This window comes from Dreissena polymorpha, chromosome 2, assembly GCF_020536995.1.
Source record: "Dreissena polymorpha isolate Duluth1 chromosome 2, UMN_Dpol_1.0, whole genome shotgun sequence".
NCBI classification, from domain to species: domain Eukaryota; kingdom Metazoa; phylum Mollusca; class Bivalvia; order Myida; family Dreissenidae; genus Dreissena; species Dreissena polymorpha.
The window spans coordinates 101579502-101595282 of NC_068356.1; the positions used below are offsets into that span (position 1 = coordinate 101579502).

Below are 15781 nucleotides of genomic sequence, written 5' to 3' on the forward strand. Positions count from 1 at the left end.
GCATGAAATTGGGGCCGAATGAGCCTGAAAAAAACGGGTCCAAAAGAGGTTGGGGCAGAAAGAGCCGACAACCGTTCCTTTTTAACATACCCAATAAAATATTGTTAAAGGTTTATTGTAGTTCACATTATTTTCATTCTTTGTATGTTTACATTTGGCGCTTCTCTTCTTCGTGAAGAGTTAATTCAAGGGAGCAAACTTGCTGACGTGTATTTCCGGACACATATTGCAATATGGGGAAGGTAAAATAATTTGTCCTCTAATATTGATATTATAAAATTGTTTGCGGATAAAAATATTTAAATAAGTATACTAAAGCTATGCAGAGATTTCTTCAATAATTGTTTTTTGATAACTCTAGTTTGCATTCAAGACTGTTCTGCATTATGAAGTGCATAGCTTTTCGGATTAAACTATTTGGATAGTGATTGGAGAATGACTGCGGGCAGCGGCTAACAATAACATATGTCTATCGTAATTTAATTAATTTGATGAAAATAATCTTTAACAAAAATAAATATTTTCTTAAGCTTTATTTCTTTTGTCTTGTCAATTCATCTAGAATCTGATTAAATAAAAAATAATACTTTAAATTTTGATCTGAGAATTAGCAATTAACATAAAACCTGTCTGTACTATAAGTTCATGCACTCCATTAAAGTATGTATTGCAAGTCGATTTACAACACAATTTGTTGACACACATCAATTATTATTGTGTTGTTGATGGCTTGTTGTGAAATCACCAGTTCCAATCTTTCTCTGGCTCTGTGTTCATTTTTGTTAGCTCTCCTGAGCAGAATGTGCTCAAGATGAGCCATTTTGATCATCCTGTGTCCGGCATAGTACGGTATATCATAAACTTTAGCTTTTTACCACAAGACTACACATTTTTGTATCCAATCTTGATTAAACTTGGTCATTATGTTTATCTGAACAATGCGGTAACTTGCCCCTGAGTCTAAAAGGTTTAGAAATATAGTACTTCAACTGCAACTCAAGGGCTAGTTAACATGTCTATGCCAAGATCAATCTGGGTCGCATGCGTTCAAAATCGGAGTCATCTGGTCAGATGTTAGAAAAAAACTCTTGAGGCCACATTTATGATTCAATTTTTATGAAACTTGTCAGAATGTTTATCTTAATACTATCTAGATCGAGTTTTAATCTGGGTTATATGCGTCCAAATGCAAGGTCAACTGGTTATATCTTAGAAAAATCTTTTTACCTCTCTAGAGGCCACATGCATGACTTAATCTTTATTAACTTGGTCAGAATGTTTATCTTTACACTAACTACGCTGAGTTTGCATCTGGGGCAAGTGCATCCAAAAAGTAGGTCAAATCTTCTAAAAACATTTGTTTCCACTCACACGGCTAAAATGGTTACTCAATCTTGATGAAACTTGGTCAAAATGATAATCTTGACAATTTCTAGTCCTAGTTTGAATCTGGGTTGTGTCCAAAAAATAGGTCATGAGGTCAAATCTTAAAATAAATTTGTTACCTTTCTTGAGGACAGACACATTTATGACTCAATTATTATGAAACTTAGTCAAAATGTTTTATCTTGATAAAATGAAGGCCATGTTTTAGTCGGGGTCAAAAACTAAATTACCAGGTCAAGTCGTTGAACTAAGGTGAGCGGTCAGGCAAGGTCCATCATTGCCCTCTTGGTTGGTTTCTCTGCATGAACATATATCACTTGAAAGTTTCCAACTGATCAAAAATGATATTTTTTTGTGTTTTTCAAATACGATATTACACACTTATCCTTTATTTTGTAGGAAGATTCAGATAACGGAAAGGTTTGTTCAATTATTTAGCATGTTCCTTATTGATACATGTATCACATGTGGAAGGGTGTAGATTGGTCTGTAGAACAGTATACACAGCTTATGGCAATCCACATACACTTCATATCACTCATGATTTTGTTTAGTTCCTCCTGATCCATACAATATACATGTAGCTGCAATGTTTAATATGTCATTGATTGCATGGCGATCAGGGCATATTCTGCCATGGCAGTTTTAAAGCAATTACATTGATAATTGAAGTATGTATTTAAAATATTCTTACAATTATTAATTTCTAGTTACTTTATATTTATATCATTTAATACTGTAGATGAACATGTGAAATGTTGTAAAGCATTTAATTACTTATTTTACAAAAAAAACTAAAATTAAAAAAATAAATATTTTTTTAGTGTATATTTAAACTGACCTTAACACAGCATACTAATGATGACCTATTGGGATACCATGATGTCCCTTGTCTGTTCATACATCTGTCTGTCTGTAGAAAAAACTTGTCGCAGGGATTGTTCTTTGTGAAGTTGTGCATATGTTCAAGTTTTATCGTCCTGTAATTGCCGTAAAATTGGATAACATCATGAAACATATTTAGACATGCTGGATCAAGGAAAATTCTTGCAATCTATGGTGACTACCTTAATTTTCTAATTTTTCGGACACTTAAAAATAATAATTTTTTGGGGTGTCCGAAAATTTAGAAACGAAAAAATATTCAAAAAGTACGAGTGTCCGAAAATTAAGAGACATGTATGTTATGTTTGTTTGTCAATTATAATATATTGAAATAAAACCAATAAATAAATGTGCAATACTTGTATTGTGTTGTACTCTCCTTTCTATGCTGTAAATAAAATACAACTTCACTTATTTGCAATCTCTTATCTGAAATGGTATATAAAAATGTTATTAAAAACATATTACCGGTATACATGGTAGTCTACCCAACAATGCAATTGTAATGGTCCATGGCCCTCATGGCATTCTATGCAAGGTTTTATGACAATAATCTGGTCGTAAAACTCCATGATCGATAGGTGAAACAGAAAACATTCAGACGATGTGCTATTTTCCAAATTACTCGCCATAGATCTAAAAAAGCTTAAACAATGTGGAAAACATTGTACGAAATATTTTAAGCATGTTAGAAAGCAAAAACTGTTGTATTTATGTGTTTGTTTGTCATCTTGAATAGCAAACACGTCAAAATAAAGTATGTTCAGACGATGTACAATTTTTATTGTTTATTGTGTCTTTATGTTTGAGAAAACTACAGAAATCTTAGGAAAACGACAATTACCAGAGTACATTAGGAGACTAAGCGGGTACTTTGCGCATAGTTATCATTAATTTAGATATTATAAAATATGAGAATACATGTACCTTGATTTTCGTCATTAAGTGAGAGCTTTTTCCGCCATTTTGTGCGTACGATGTACTTTTGTGATCACGTGATTCCCCGCAGTGATTTGTTATCGAAGTCTGTAATTATACCCAGGTACATCTATCTTTATGAACATTTTTGTTAAAAGATCTTGGCAACGGTTTGAATTTTGTGTTCAGAAATTAGTCCAATTGGGTAAATTAATACCATATATAAATTAGTTTTAACAAGATTGTTCTTATTAATTTGAAACTATATTTATGAAAATTGACAACATTTTCCTTCCTTTTGGGAGTTTTTCGAACGGCAAATGGGAATTTTGGTTGTTTTTCCTCAGTTGGGAAAGAACATTGTACGGGTACTTTTAAAGAAGGAACAATAAAAACAATCGCTGTCGATGCTCTACAGTTAAACTTGGCTACTGTATTGTAAACAAACATTTAAGCCAGAGGGAGCCCTTTGAGGAGTTAGAATAGCCCTCAGTGTCGCACTAAACTTTAAGAGGCCCAGAGTTAATATTAATAAGGAAGCAATTGGTTTTATTACCAGAGCTTTTAGCAATAAGTGCGTAATGGTTTTTCAGCAATTGTGGTGAGTCAGTGTCAATAATCCACCCTCCAACGTCAGCACTATGCAATTTCAAATAACCTTTGTCTTCGAAACACCATTGTGAATTGTAATGATCCATGTGTAATTTAACCAAAATAATCAAAACTGTTTTGGTGTTGATGAAAGCCAATGTAAGCTAAACTGGAAAAATGAATATTAGATTTTAAAACAGTATATTACTACAAGTACAAATGTAACATTTCATATTGCTTCAAAACACTGTGCAGCTCAACTAGTGGGGCATGGCAGTATTCCTGATTTTTTTCCTCATTGGAATCTTAAACAAAATTGCATTGTAAGAAACTAATAAAAAGGCTTTTTAAACTTGGTGAACCCTTTAACAAAGTCCTTATATTATTTTGTTGGTTTAAAAACATGCCCGCCAATGGGCAAGAAGGTTTATATTGCCGTGTAGAAAACTTCAAAAATCTTCACATTGACATTGGACACATTTTTAGCTCATCTATTTTTTGTATAAAAAAAATTGAGCTATTGTCTTCACCTGAGCGTTGGTGTCTGTGTCGGCGTCCGATTAAGTTTTGTGTTTCGGTACACTTTTCTCATATAGTATCAAAGCTATTGCATTCAAACATGGCACACTTACTTACTATCATGAGGGGGCTGGGCAGATAAAGTTAGATAACTCTGGCTGGTATTTTGACAGAATTATGTGCCCTTTTTATACTTAGAAAATTGAAAATTTTGTTAAGTTTTGTGTTTAGGTCCTTTTTATTCCTAAAGTATCCAAGCGATTGCTTTCATACTTGCAACACTTACGAACTATCATAAGGGGACTGTGGAGGCAAAGTTATGCAACTCTGACTGGCATTTTGACAGAATTATGGCCCTTTTTTTACTAAGTAACTTTGAATATTTGGTTAAATTTTGTGTTAAGATCCACTTTACTTCTAAAGTATCAATTTAGGTTAATGCTTTCAAACTTCAAATACTTTCTTTCTATTATGAGGGTACTGCATCTGGCAAGTTGAATTTGACCTTGACCTTTGAATGACCTTGACTCTCAAGGTCAAAGTGTTAAATTTTGCTGAAATTGCCATAACCTATATTTATGATCAGATTTGATTCATACTTTGACAAAACAACACTTACCTGAAGTACCACAACAGACTCCACCCAAACCATCCCCCATACCCCTCCTCAGACCCTCCCCTTTTTATTTCTTATTTTTGAAAGATCATCTAATAAATGACCACACCCCACCTTATACCCCCCTCGCACCCTCCCCCCAATTTTTTTTTTGAAACATAATTTAAAAAAACACACAAATATTTATTTTTATTATTTTATTTTTGAAAGACTGTCCAACCATCCCACCCAAGAATCCCCACCCCCCATTTTTTTCATTTTTGAAAGATAAGTAATAAATGACCACACCCCCACACTAAACACCCCTCTCCACCCTCACCCCTCCCCTTTTTATGCCCCCGGATCGCATGATTGAGGGTATATTGGTTTTGGCCTGTCTGTCTGACATTGTGGGTGTCTGTCACTAAAATTTAAGCTTGGTCATAACTTTTGCAATATGGAAGATAGCAACTTGATATTTGGCATGCATGTGTATCTCATGGAGCTGCACATTTAAAGTGGTGAAAGGTCAAGGTCATCCTTCAAGGTCAAAGGTAAAATATATGGCTTCAAAGCGCAGAAGGGGGCATTGTGTTTCACAAACACAGCTCTTGTTAATTGAAGTATTGAGATAGGTCCCTTCACCTTTAAAAATTAAAATAGATTAGCGGCCTGCACCCGCTAGGCGGTCTTGTTGTTCATTTTGCAATCCCTGTCACATGTTTTGCAGTACAAGACCATAGAGGAAAAGCCAGTGAAGATCGACAAGTGGGACACAGCTGCCCTCAAAAATGCCCTTGACGACGGGGCCAAGAAGGTAATGACCCTGTGTCCATGGTTATCTACAAGGCAGCGGCTTTTTAAAAACATCTTTGTCTTGCATTTGGGAGAAATTACCTTTTTGTGGTTTCGGGTGTGGGAACACAAAATTTAATAGCAAAGGGTTGCAAATATCTTGTAATCTGGGTAGAGGTCTGTTTTTACGGGAAAATAACATGATTTATTTTAAAATAATTTTTTTCACAGATGTACACCCTTTACCAATTCATTTTGCTTGTAATTGTTTAAAAACTTCACTTGTTTCCCTTAGCACACCCTAGACCCGTTTAATTATTATTATCATTCAAACATGTTTGAGTAGTACTCTTGGAAAAGGGGGCTTAGTGCATCATGCATTAAGTGTCATCCCAGATTAACCGTGCAGTCTGCATTATAGGCTTATAGGGGACAACACTTTCTGCTTTTATTGATTTTTGTGTTTACCGTTAATTGAAGACAGTCTGCACAGGCTACTGGGTGATCAGAGACGACACTTCACTTTTGAGGATTTTTGATTTAATTAAAGTCTCCTCTAAACAATAGTCCAGTTTAGGCAGAAAGTTAATTCCTGGATAAGCCTGTGCAACGCACTGCACAGGCTAATTTAGGAGGACACTTTATGCACATGCATTTAACCCATTTTCCCAGATTGAGGCCCATATTCTCTTTCTAATCTCAGGTGATGCTAGAGACATATGATTTAGGCCCATATTCTCTTTCTAATCTCAGGTTATGCTAGAGACATATGATTGAGGCCCATATTCTCTTTCTAATCTCAGGTGATGCTAGAGACATATGATTTAGGCCCATATTCTCTTTCTAATCTCAGGTTATGCTAGAGACATATGATTGAGGCCCATATTCTCTTTCTAATCTCAGGTGATGCTAGAGACATATGATTGAGGCCCATATTCTCTTTCTAATCTCAGGTGATGCTAGAGACATATGATTGAGGCCCATATTCTCTTTCTAATCTCAGGTGATGCTAGAGACATATAATTGAGGCCCATATTCTCTTTCTAATCTCAGGTGATGCTAGAGACATATTATTGAGGCCCATATTCTCTTTCTAATCTCAGGTGATGCTGGAGACATATGGGTTCACAGAGAGCCATGCCCTGACTGATGGACGTCTGCTCATATGCACGATCGCCGTGGGGTTTGCAATGTTTGCGCTCATCTGGGACTACCTTAGACCATTTCCTGAATCTCGCCCTGTCCTCATCATGTGTGTCTTGTCGTATCCTTTAGAGATTTTTTCCAGGTTTCCTGTTGCTATCATTTCTCATTTGTCAATATGGCAAAAGTGCGTAAATTGCAGTAGCTTCTTGTATTGGCATTGCGCCTTTTTTTACGTAGCCAGTATTTGAAATAATTTCCTTTTTTTTAGCTCCCCTGAGCACAACGTGCTCATGATGAGCTTTTGTGATCGCCTTTTGTCCGTCGTGCGTTGTGCATTGTCCGTTGTGCGGCGTCAACATTTGTGCCTTGTTAACTCTCTAGAGGCCACATTTATTGTCCAATCTTCATGAAATTTGGTCAGAAGATTGGTCTTAATGATATCTTGGATGAGTTACGTTTGCTAAAAAAACATGGCTGCCAAGGGGCGGGGCATTTTTCCTTAAAAGGCTATATATGGCTATAGTAAAATCTTGTTAACACTCTAGAGGCCACATTTATTGTCTGATCTTCATGAAACTTGGTCAGAAGATTCATCCCAATAATATCTTGGTCGAGTTTGAAAATGATGCCGGTTGGTTCAAAAACATGGCCGCCAGGGGGCGGGGCATTTTTCCATATATGGCTAACCTTGTTAACACTCTAGAGGCCACATTTATTTTCCGATCTTCATGAAACTTGCTCAGAAGATTTGTCTTAATAATATCTTGGATGGGTTCAAAAATGGTAACCTTTGCTTGAAAAACATGGCTGCCAAGGGGCGTGGCATTTTTCCTTATATGGCTATATATGGCTTTTGTAAAATCTTGTTAACACTATAGAGGCCACATTTATTGTCCAATCTTCATGAAACTTGGTTAGAAGATTCATCCCAATAATATCTTCGAAGAGTTTGAAAATGATGCTGGTTGGTTGAAAAACATGGCCGCCAGGGGGCGGGGCATTTTTCCATATATGGCTACAGTAAAACCTTGTTAACACTCTAGAGACCACATTTTTTATTGTCCAATCTTCATGAAATATGGTCAGAAGATTTGTCTTATTGATATGTTGGATAAGTTCGAAAATGGTAACGTTTGCTTGAAAAACATTGCTGCCAAGGGGCGGGGAATTTTTCCTTATATGGCTTACGCCGCTATATATATTTATAGTAAAATCTTGTTAACACTATAGAGGCCACATTTATAGTCCAATCTTAATGAAACTCGGGCTGAAGATTCATCACAATAATATATTGGACGAGTTAAAAAGTGATGCCAGTTGGTTGAAAAAACATGGCCACCACGGGGGCGGTGCATTTTTCCATATATGGCTATAGTAAAACCTTGTTAACACTCTAGAGGCCACATTTTTTATTGTCCAATCTTCCATGAAATATGGTCAGAAGATTTGTCTTATTGATATGTTGGATAAGTTCGAAAATGGTTACGTTTGCTTGAAAAACATTGCTGCCAAGGGGCGGGGCATTTTTCCTTATATGGCTATATATATTTATAGTAAAATCTTGTTAACACTTTAGAGGCCACATTTATAGTCCAATCTTAATGAAACTCAGTCAGAAGATTCATCCCAATAATATATTGGACGAGTTAAAAAATTATGCCAGATGGTTGAAAAAACATGGCCACCACGGGGGTGGTGCATTTTTCCATATATGGCTATAGTAAAACCTTGTTAACACTCTAGAGGTCACATTTATTTTCCGATCATCATGAAACTTGGTCAAAAGATTTTTCCCAATGATACCTTGGATGAGTTTGAAAATGGTTTTGGTTGCTTTAAAAACATTGCCAACAGGGGCGGGGCATTTTTCCTTATATGGCTATTGTAAAACCTTGTTAACACTCTAGAGGCCACATTTATTGTCCAATCTTCTTGAAATTTGGTAAGAAGATTGGTCTCAATGATATCTTGGATGAGATCCAAAATAAGTATGTTTGCTTGAAAAACATGGCTTCCAAGGGGCGGGGCATTTTTCCTTATATGGCTATAGTAAAATCTTGTTAACACTCTAGAGGCCACATTTACTGTCCGATCTTCATAAAACTTGGTCAGAAGATTCATCCCGATAATATCTTGGACGAAATCAAAAATGATGCCGGTTGGTTGAAAAACATGGCTGCCAAGGGGCGGGGCATTTTTCCTTATATGGCTATAATAAAACCTTATTAACACTGTAGAGGCCACATTTATTTTCCGATCTTCATGAAACTTGGTCAGAAGATTCGTCCCAATAATATCTTATTATCTCAGGTGAGCAACTTTGGGCCTTTCAGGGCCTCTTGTTTGTTTTTTAGACAAAAGCTAAATACAGCCACAGCACCTCCTCTCAGTGTCAACCTCAATAATGTCCCCCAAGTGTACATTGACTATAGGCCTAATATCCTGGGCCCATATTCAACAACACATTTTTCTTTGACTGAAGAATAAAGAATAGACATTGACCCCCCCCCCCCCCCCAAAAAAAAAAAAATTTGCTCAGTATTTGAATGTATACAGTCTACAACAGTTACTGGTGATTTTGCCATAAAGACATTGTTCTTCATGCAGAATAATGTAGATTGAGGTGGTTAATGACAAGTTTAACCAAGGAATTAAAGTAGTATTTGAATATTCCAATTCAAAGAATATTCTTTATTCTTAGACTTAAGTCTAAGAATTGTTTAGTGAATAGGACCCTGGGGTGTGTTAATTATAGTTTTGGATAATTGATGCTTCTAGCCTTATTAGTGGCAATTTCAACTATTATCGATTTTGTAATAAAGACTTACACAACATGGTGTCTATTAAGTTTATTTACAATTACATGATGAATTTCTGCAAGTTAGCATCCAGTATAGAATCATATTAATGTATAACGCGCACCAACTATTTAAGTTGAAAATTTGAGAAAAGAAACTGTGGGTATGACATCTCAATATTGGCTTTTAAAACATATTAAAACTGTTTTCCTAACTTCCTTGACACCTCGAAGCTACTTCTTCCTGATGGGAGTGCTCACGTTGTACATGACATACAAGGAGAAGGGTATTTTCCTGGTCGCCCTTGAAAAGGACAAGGCAAAGGTCGACCCTGACAACCGATGGGAACTCGCTTCAACCCTCAGAAAGTACGGGAAATAAATAAACCTTGTTCTGAGAAAACTGGGCCCAATGCATGTACGTAAAATGTCGTCCCAGAGAAGCTTGTGCAGTTTGTATAGGTAAATAAGGGACGACAATTAAAACCTAGACAAGATTTTAGTTAAGAAAAGACTTCAGTAATAGGAATATTCCATAAAAGCAGAAAGTGTCGGCCCTAATTAGCCTGTGTGGACTGCACAGGCTAATCTGGGTTTACACTTTAAGCACATGCATTAAGCCCAGTTATCTCAGAACAAGGCTCATATATTCCAATATAACACGCTTGTACAAAGTTGTACCCAAGTCCAGTCACACACTTTTGTCCGATACTCCTGTAAAAACTTTTATTTGATTCCAGGCCTTTTCATGGACATTTTGGAAAAAAATGCTATTATGGGATTTGGATTTTTTCGCGCGAAAGTCCACTGTTTTAGGAAAAATTAATTTATTATAACTTTATAATATTTCAAATTTGAAAAACAAAATTAATTTATTATAACTTTATAATATTTCAAATTTGAAAAACAAAATCATATAAATTATAGTTTTAATTTTTGTTAGATGTAATTTGAATAAAATTGAGATACAATAATCATTAGACACTACTTTCTAAAGAAAAATAAAGAAAAGAAAATTCCAATTTAAAAAGTTATTTTTTTTCATATTGGGATATGTTTTGTACAATTTCGGTTTGGGGATGAGTCCGTTTACTGGACCCGTAGATAGGCCATGAAAAATACCTTGATTCCTATTTTGACACATTGAGTCGCGATTCTTAAATGATCCTGATTTTATTAGTGATGACCATGCAAACCAGTTAATACTAGAGTCTTGCTTTGCAAAAGAATGTTTTCCGGCTTTTCACCATGTAATTTAAATTCATGTGAATATTTTAGTACCCTGTATGAGAAAAGATATGCTGAACATTAGAGAACAGAAATTGTATTCTTAATTATTTGATTATAATTGTCGCAAACTTGAAACTTATTATCTTAAACACTATGAATATTTCAAAAGATCATGAAAATTCCAGTAAGTATCTATAAAGTCACCAAAACAAATACCAATGTGTGACAATATATACAGGCACTTGTAAACCAACAATTACATTTTAAACCAGTATGAAAAATGGGAAAGCAGTTGTTATTTTTGCATTATAACATATTTAATAGATCTTTTTTTCCTCTCATGTATCCCCTTGAAAATCACAGAAAACTGGAAGTCATACCGTACAATTGAGTCTCATTTTTTTTAAATGGTCTTAATGCAAGTGCGTAAAGTGTCATCCCTGATTAGCCTGTGCAGTCCGAACTTCATAGGTTAATCTGGGGTGAAACTTAACAGACATGTATTATGTCTTGTTTTCCTATAACGAGATTCAATGATTCTGCTTTCAGATATGATGACCAGTACACGCTGTCGATGACGTATACAGACGCTGCTTCCAAGAAGACGCGTACAAGTCAGATAACCAAGTCGGTTGCAAGTTTCTTCGATGAAAACGGCGTTCTTTGCATGGACTTGTATCAGCCCGAAGTAAAGATGTTGAAAAACAATGTGTCAGTCAGCAAGAAAGAATAGCCAAGACTAGTTTATAGAATATCCTGTGAGCCTTAATCTGTGAAAATAGGTCGTATTGCATGCGCATAAAGAGTCATCCCAGATTAGCTTGTGCAGTCTGCAAAGATTAATCAGGAACAAGGTTTTACACTTGTATTGTATTTTTCATATAAAGAAAGTGTCTTCTTAGCAAAAACCCAGTGTAGGCAGAAAGTGTTGTCCCTGATTAGCCTGTGTGGACTGCACAGTGTAGGCAGAAAGTGTTGTCCCTGATTAGCCTGTGTGGACTGCACAGTCTTATCTGAGGGGACACTTTACGCACATGCATTAAGCCCCGTCTTCACAGAGTGAGACTCATGTATTCTCCATTTTAACGGTCATTCAATTATATTGCCTTTTTTTCTTTTCGATCTAGTTTTGTGTCTGTGTTCTGTGTCATCAAAAATTTGGTCCTGTTGATCAGCTATGATTTTGTAAATTCCAATTAAACAGAAAAAGCTGTGTTACTAACATTTGATGTTCTCATTTTTAGGCAGCATTCTGCTAATGATTTTAACATATAGCAAGTCAATATTAATCATGTTCATACCCCCAAAAAGGGATATTCTATGTTTGTTCATAAAAGTTGACAAACGACACACTATTTCACTTATATGCAGTTTTTATTACTTTGTGTTATTTTGGTATATGGATGTGAAACGTTCCCAATGCTTGGAAATTTTTATACTTTATCCCAAATTAAAGTGTGACAATTCCTAAACTTTGAACTAAAAAGAAATGTAAAACAACACAAACATGCGGAAAAGATTGACATTGTGTACAGTACCTATTTTAACTGTTCACCAAACAACATAACAGTTGTATATTGTTATTTATTATATAAAACCATGATAGTCTGTTTTTTAATGCTTATTATACAGTTCAAGTTGTTTCACCAATTTATCTACCTTTACCAGTTCCATTCCTCAAGTAGGGACAATTAAACAATGCCATGGACATAAATGGAGGATTTGTAAGTGTATGCATGAATGTGTTCTTCATCAAGCAAGACGTTGATGAACATAAAAAATGATGAATTAGTGGAGTTAGTCCATTTTTTATTGTCACTGTGTGTATATCTGTTGTCAACTCTACGCAGTTAAATAGTATGATATTTTGTCTGTCTCTTCTTTCAGTACAATATTGTTTTAGCTCAGTTGAATTATCCAAAGGGATATTAAATAATTATAACTCTCTTATTATACTCCTTTAACACAATTGTGTAAGACTAATTGTATAGTCTGTAAAATGTTGAAAAGAGGTTTTCATAACAACCCAAAAAGCGAAATTCCAAACGAAGCAATAAAACAGAACTGTAACATTTATAACTTGGTGTACGGTATATTTTGTATTAAATGCCAAAAGATGGTATACGTCGGAGAGACAAGCAGATCATTAAAGGAACGTGCCAAAGAACACGAGCTGACGTGCGGCTACGAAGAGATAAACCGATCTTAGAACATTTCAATGGTGCTGGCCACAGAGTGCAGGATATGGGTGTATCAGTGTTAACACAGATAAGAGACAGTTCCCATTATTACAGACTTATTAAAGAACTGGAATTCATAAAGAAGTTTCAAACACAATCGCCAAATGGACTTAATACAAAAAATCAACTTGATGTCCTGCTACGGGAAACTATCTTGTAAAAAATATATGTGAAAAACATTTAAAATTAATCATCAACCTAAATGTATGTAAAAATAATAGTACTTTATGCAATGTATCTTATCCATAATGTGTATATGTTATATAGAATAGCAAGTATATATGATTATTTAATCAAATATCATTATAATATTTTACATAGATATGGATTGAAATAATTAAAGTCATTAAATAAGTTTACCCTATTTAATTAATGATAATAAGTTTAGGTCGATTATAATTACATATGATGATGATTGTTTTATTGTAAAATATCAATTTATTAAATATATAAAGCACACATTTAACAAAAGATTAAGACAAAATATGTAAGTGTTTAACGTCAATTCATTTTTGGCGAATTTTTACATTTTTTGGCGCCATTTGAAATAACGCCATTTATGACGTCATCATGTACAACGTCATTTGACGTTTAAAAACATTTTTCTTTGTTATTTAAATTGTGCAGTCAAAAGATGTAAAAATGTATTTAACATATAATTAACAATGTTTTGATAAAGGCATTATGCCGAAACGTCAATTAAAGGAGTATAATCAGAGAGTTAATATTGTTTTAGTGATGATTATGTTTTTTTTCTTGTTTAAGTTGATCAGTTTTTTGTGAAAGTGCCTCACTACTGGTTCTTAAGTGCTAGATATACAGTGAAGAAAATAAATGAAACAATTGCTGTAAGCAGTTTTTTTTATAATGTATCAAAAAAGGAATCAGTGGTATTTATAGAGTTCTTTATTCATTCTTTGTCACTTAATAACAACTACAAAATCATGTCATTTCTTCTGAAAGGCTTCTTATAGAGACTAAGTAAACTTTCTAAATCAGTACAATATTTAATGGGACCTGGGACCATAGCTTTATTTTGTATTTAATGTCTTAACTGTTAAATCAAAGCAGTAAGATTCCCCCCCTCCCCCCCAAAAAAATAAATAAAGAAGTTTTACAGACACTGGTTAATTTAAATAATGATTATGTACATGTATCTGCAGATTGTTGAATAACATTGTTTTATTGGTTTATAAGTCATGTGTGAACACTGTTACGAGAACATGAAGTGAATAAGTGTATGTCAATCTGTGACCAGGTCCCTTAGATTTGAATACAAAATCATTCTCTAAAAGACAGTAAATATTTAAGTACAGTTTATACATTATTTGTGGTGCTTAATGATATATCATGTGGAACTGATTAATAAAACAGGGAATACACTATAAAGTTCATGCATTATTTGTGTTTCTTTGATGGTTTATCATGTACATTGGTTTCGGATTTGGAACGGTTGTCCAGCTGAATACGTCTGTACAGAGGCATGATAATCAGTCTTATGCATCCGAGCAGACTGGTAAGGAGCTATTTATCAGGCGGAAAGCATCTCTCTTAACCAACTGAGCAGATGTGCGGTCTGATCTAGAGCTATCCTTGCAACATATTGCACAAGACCCATTGCAACTGAGCAGATGTTCAGTATGGTCTAGAGGTATGCTTGCAACATATTGCACAAGACCCATTGCAACTGAGCAGATGTGAGATATGGTCTAGAGGTATGCTTGCCACATATTGCACAAGACCCATTGCAACTGAGATGTGCGGTATGGTCTAGAAGTATGCTTGTCACATATTGCACAAGACCCATTGCAACTGAGAAGATGTGCGGTATGGCCTAGAGGTATGCTTGTCACATATTGCACAAGACCCATTGCAACTGAGCAGATGTGCGGTATGGTCTAGAGGTATGCTTGCCACATATTGCACTAGACCCATTGCAACTGAGCATATGTGTGACATGGTCTAGAGGTATGCTTGCCACATATTGCACAAGACCCATTGCAACTGAGCAGATGTGCGGTATGGTCTAGAGGTATGCTTGTCACATATTGCACAAGAGCCATTGCAACTGAGCAGATGTGCGATATGCTCTAGAGGTATGCTTGCCACATATTGCACAAGACCCATTGCAACTGAGCAGATGTGCGGCATGGTCTAGAGGTATGCTTGCCACATATTGCACAAGACCCATTGCAACTGAACAGATGTGCGGTATGGTCTAGAGGTATGCTTGCCACATATTGCACAAGACCCATTGCAACTGAGCAGATGTGCGGTATGGTCTAGAGGTATGCTTGCCACATATTGCAAAAGACCCATTGCAACTGAGCAGATGTGCGGTATGGTCTAGAGGTATGCTTGCCACATATTGCACAAGACCCATTGCAACTGAGCAGATGTGCGGTATGGTCTAGAGGTATGCTTGCCACATATTGCACAAGACCCATTACAACTGAGCAGATGTTCAGTATGGTCTAGAGGTATGCTTGCCACATATTGCACAAGACCCATTGCAACTGAGATGTGCGGTATGGTCTAGAGGTATGCTTGCCACATATTGCACAAGAGCCATTGCAACTGAGCAGATGTGCGGTATGGTTTAGAGGTATGCTTGCCACATATTGCACAAGACCCATTGCAACTGAACAGATGTGCGGTATGGTCTAGATGTATGCTCCA

The 15781-nt window shown here is 35.5% G+C and overlaps 1 protein-coding gene across 2 annotated transcripts; it reads left to right on the plus strand.

Moving 5' to 3' along the window:
* The first annotated feature begins 170 nt into the window (after positions 1 to 170).
* On the plus strand, positions 171 to 14494 carry LOC127868282 (signal peptidase complex subunit 2-like). Of its 2 annotated transcripts, XM_052409916.1 has the most exons (6): positions 171 to 242; positions 1786 to 1806; positions 5625 to 5711; positions 6793 to 6953; positions 9867 to 10001; positions 11412 to 14494. In XM_052409916.1, the coding sequence occupies exons 1-6, from the start codon at positions 234 to 236 to the stop codon at positions 11593 to 11595; spliced, it is 597 nt and encodes a 198-aa protein (XP_052265876.1). In that variant the 5' UTR covers positions 171 to 233; the 3' UTR covers positions 11596 to 14494. The 2 variants fall into 2 exon arrangements, with proteins under 2 accessions (XP_052265876.1, XP_052265877.1); XM_052409917.1 differs by lacking the exon at positions 1786 to 1806 and having other exon boundaries at positions 190 to 242.
* The last annotated feature ends 1287 nt before the right edge of the window (positions 14495 to 15781 follow it).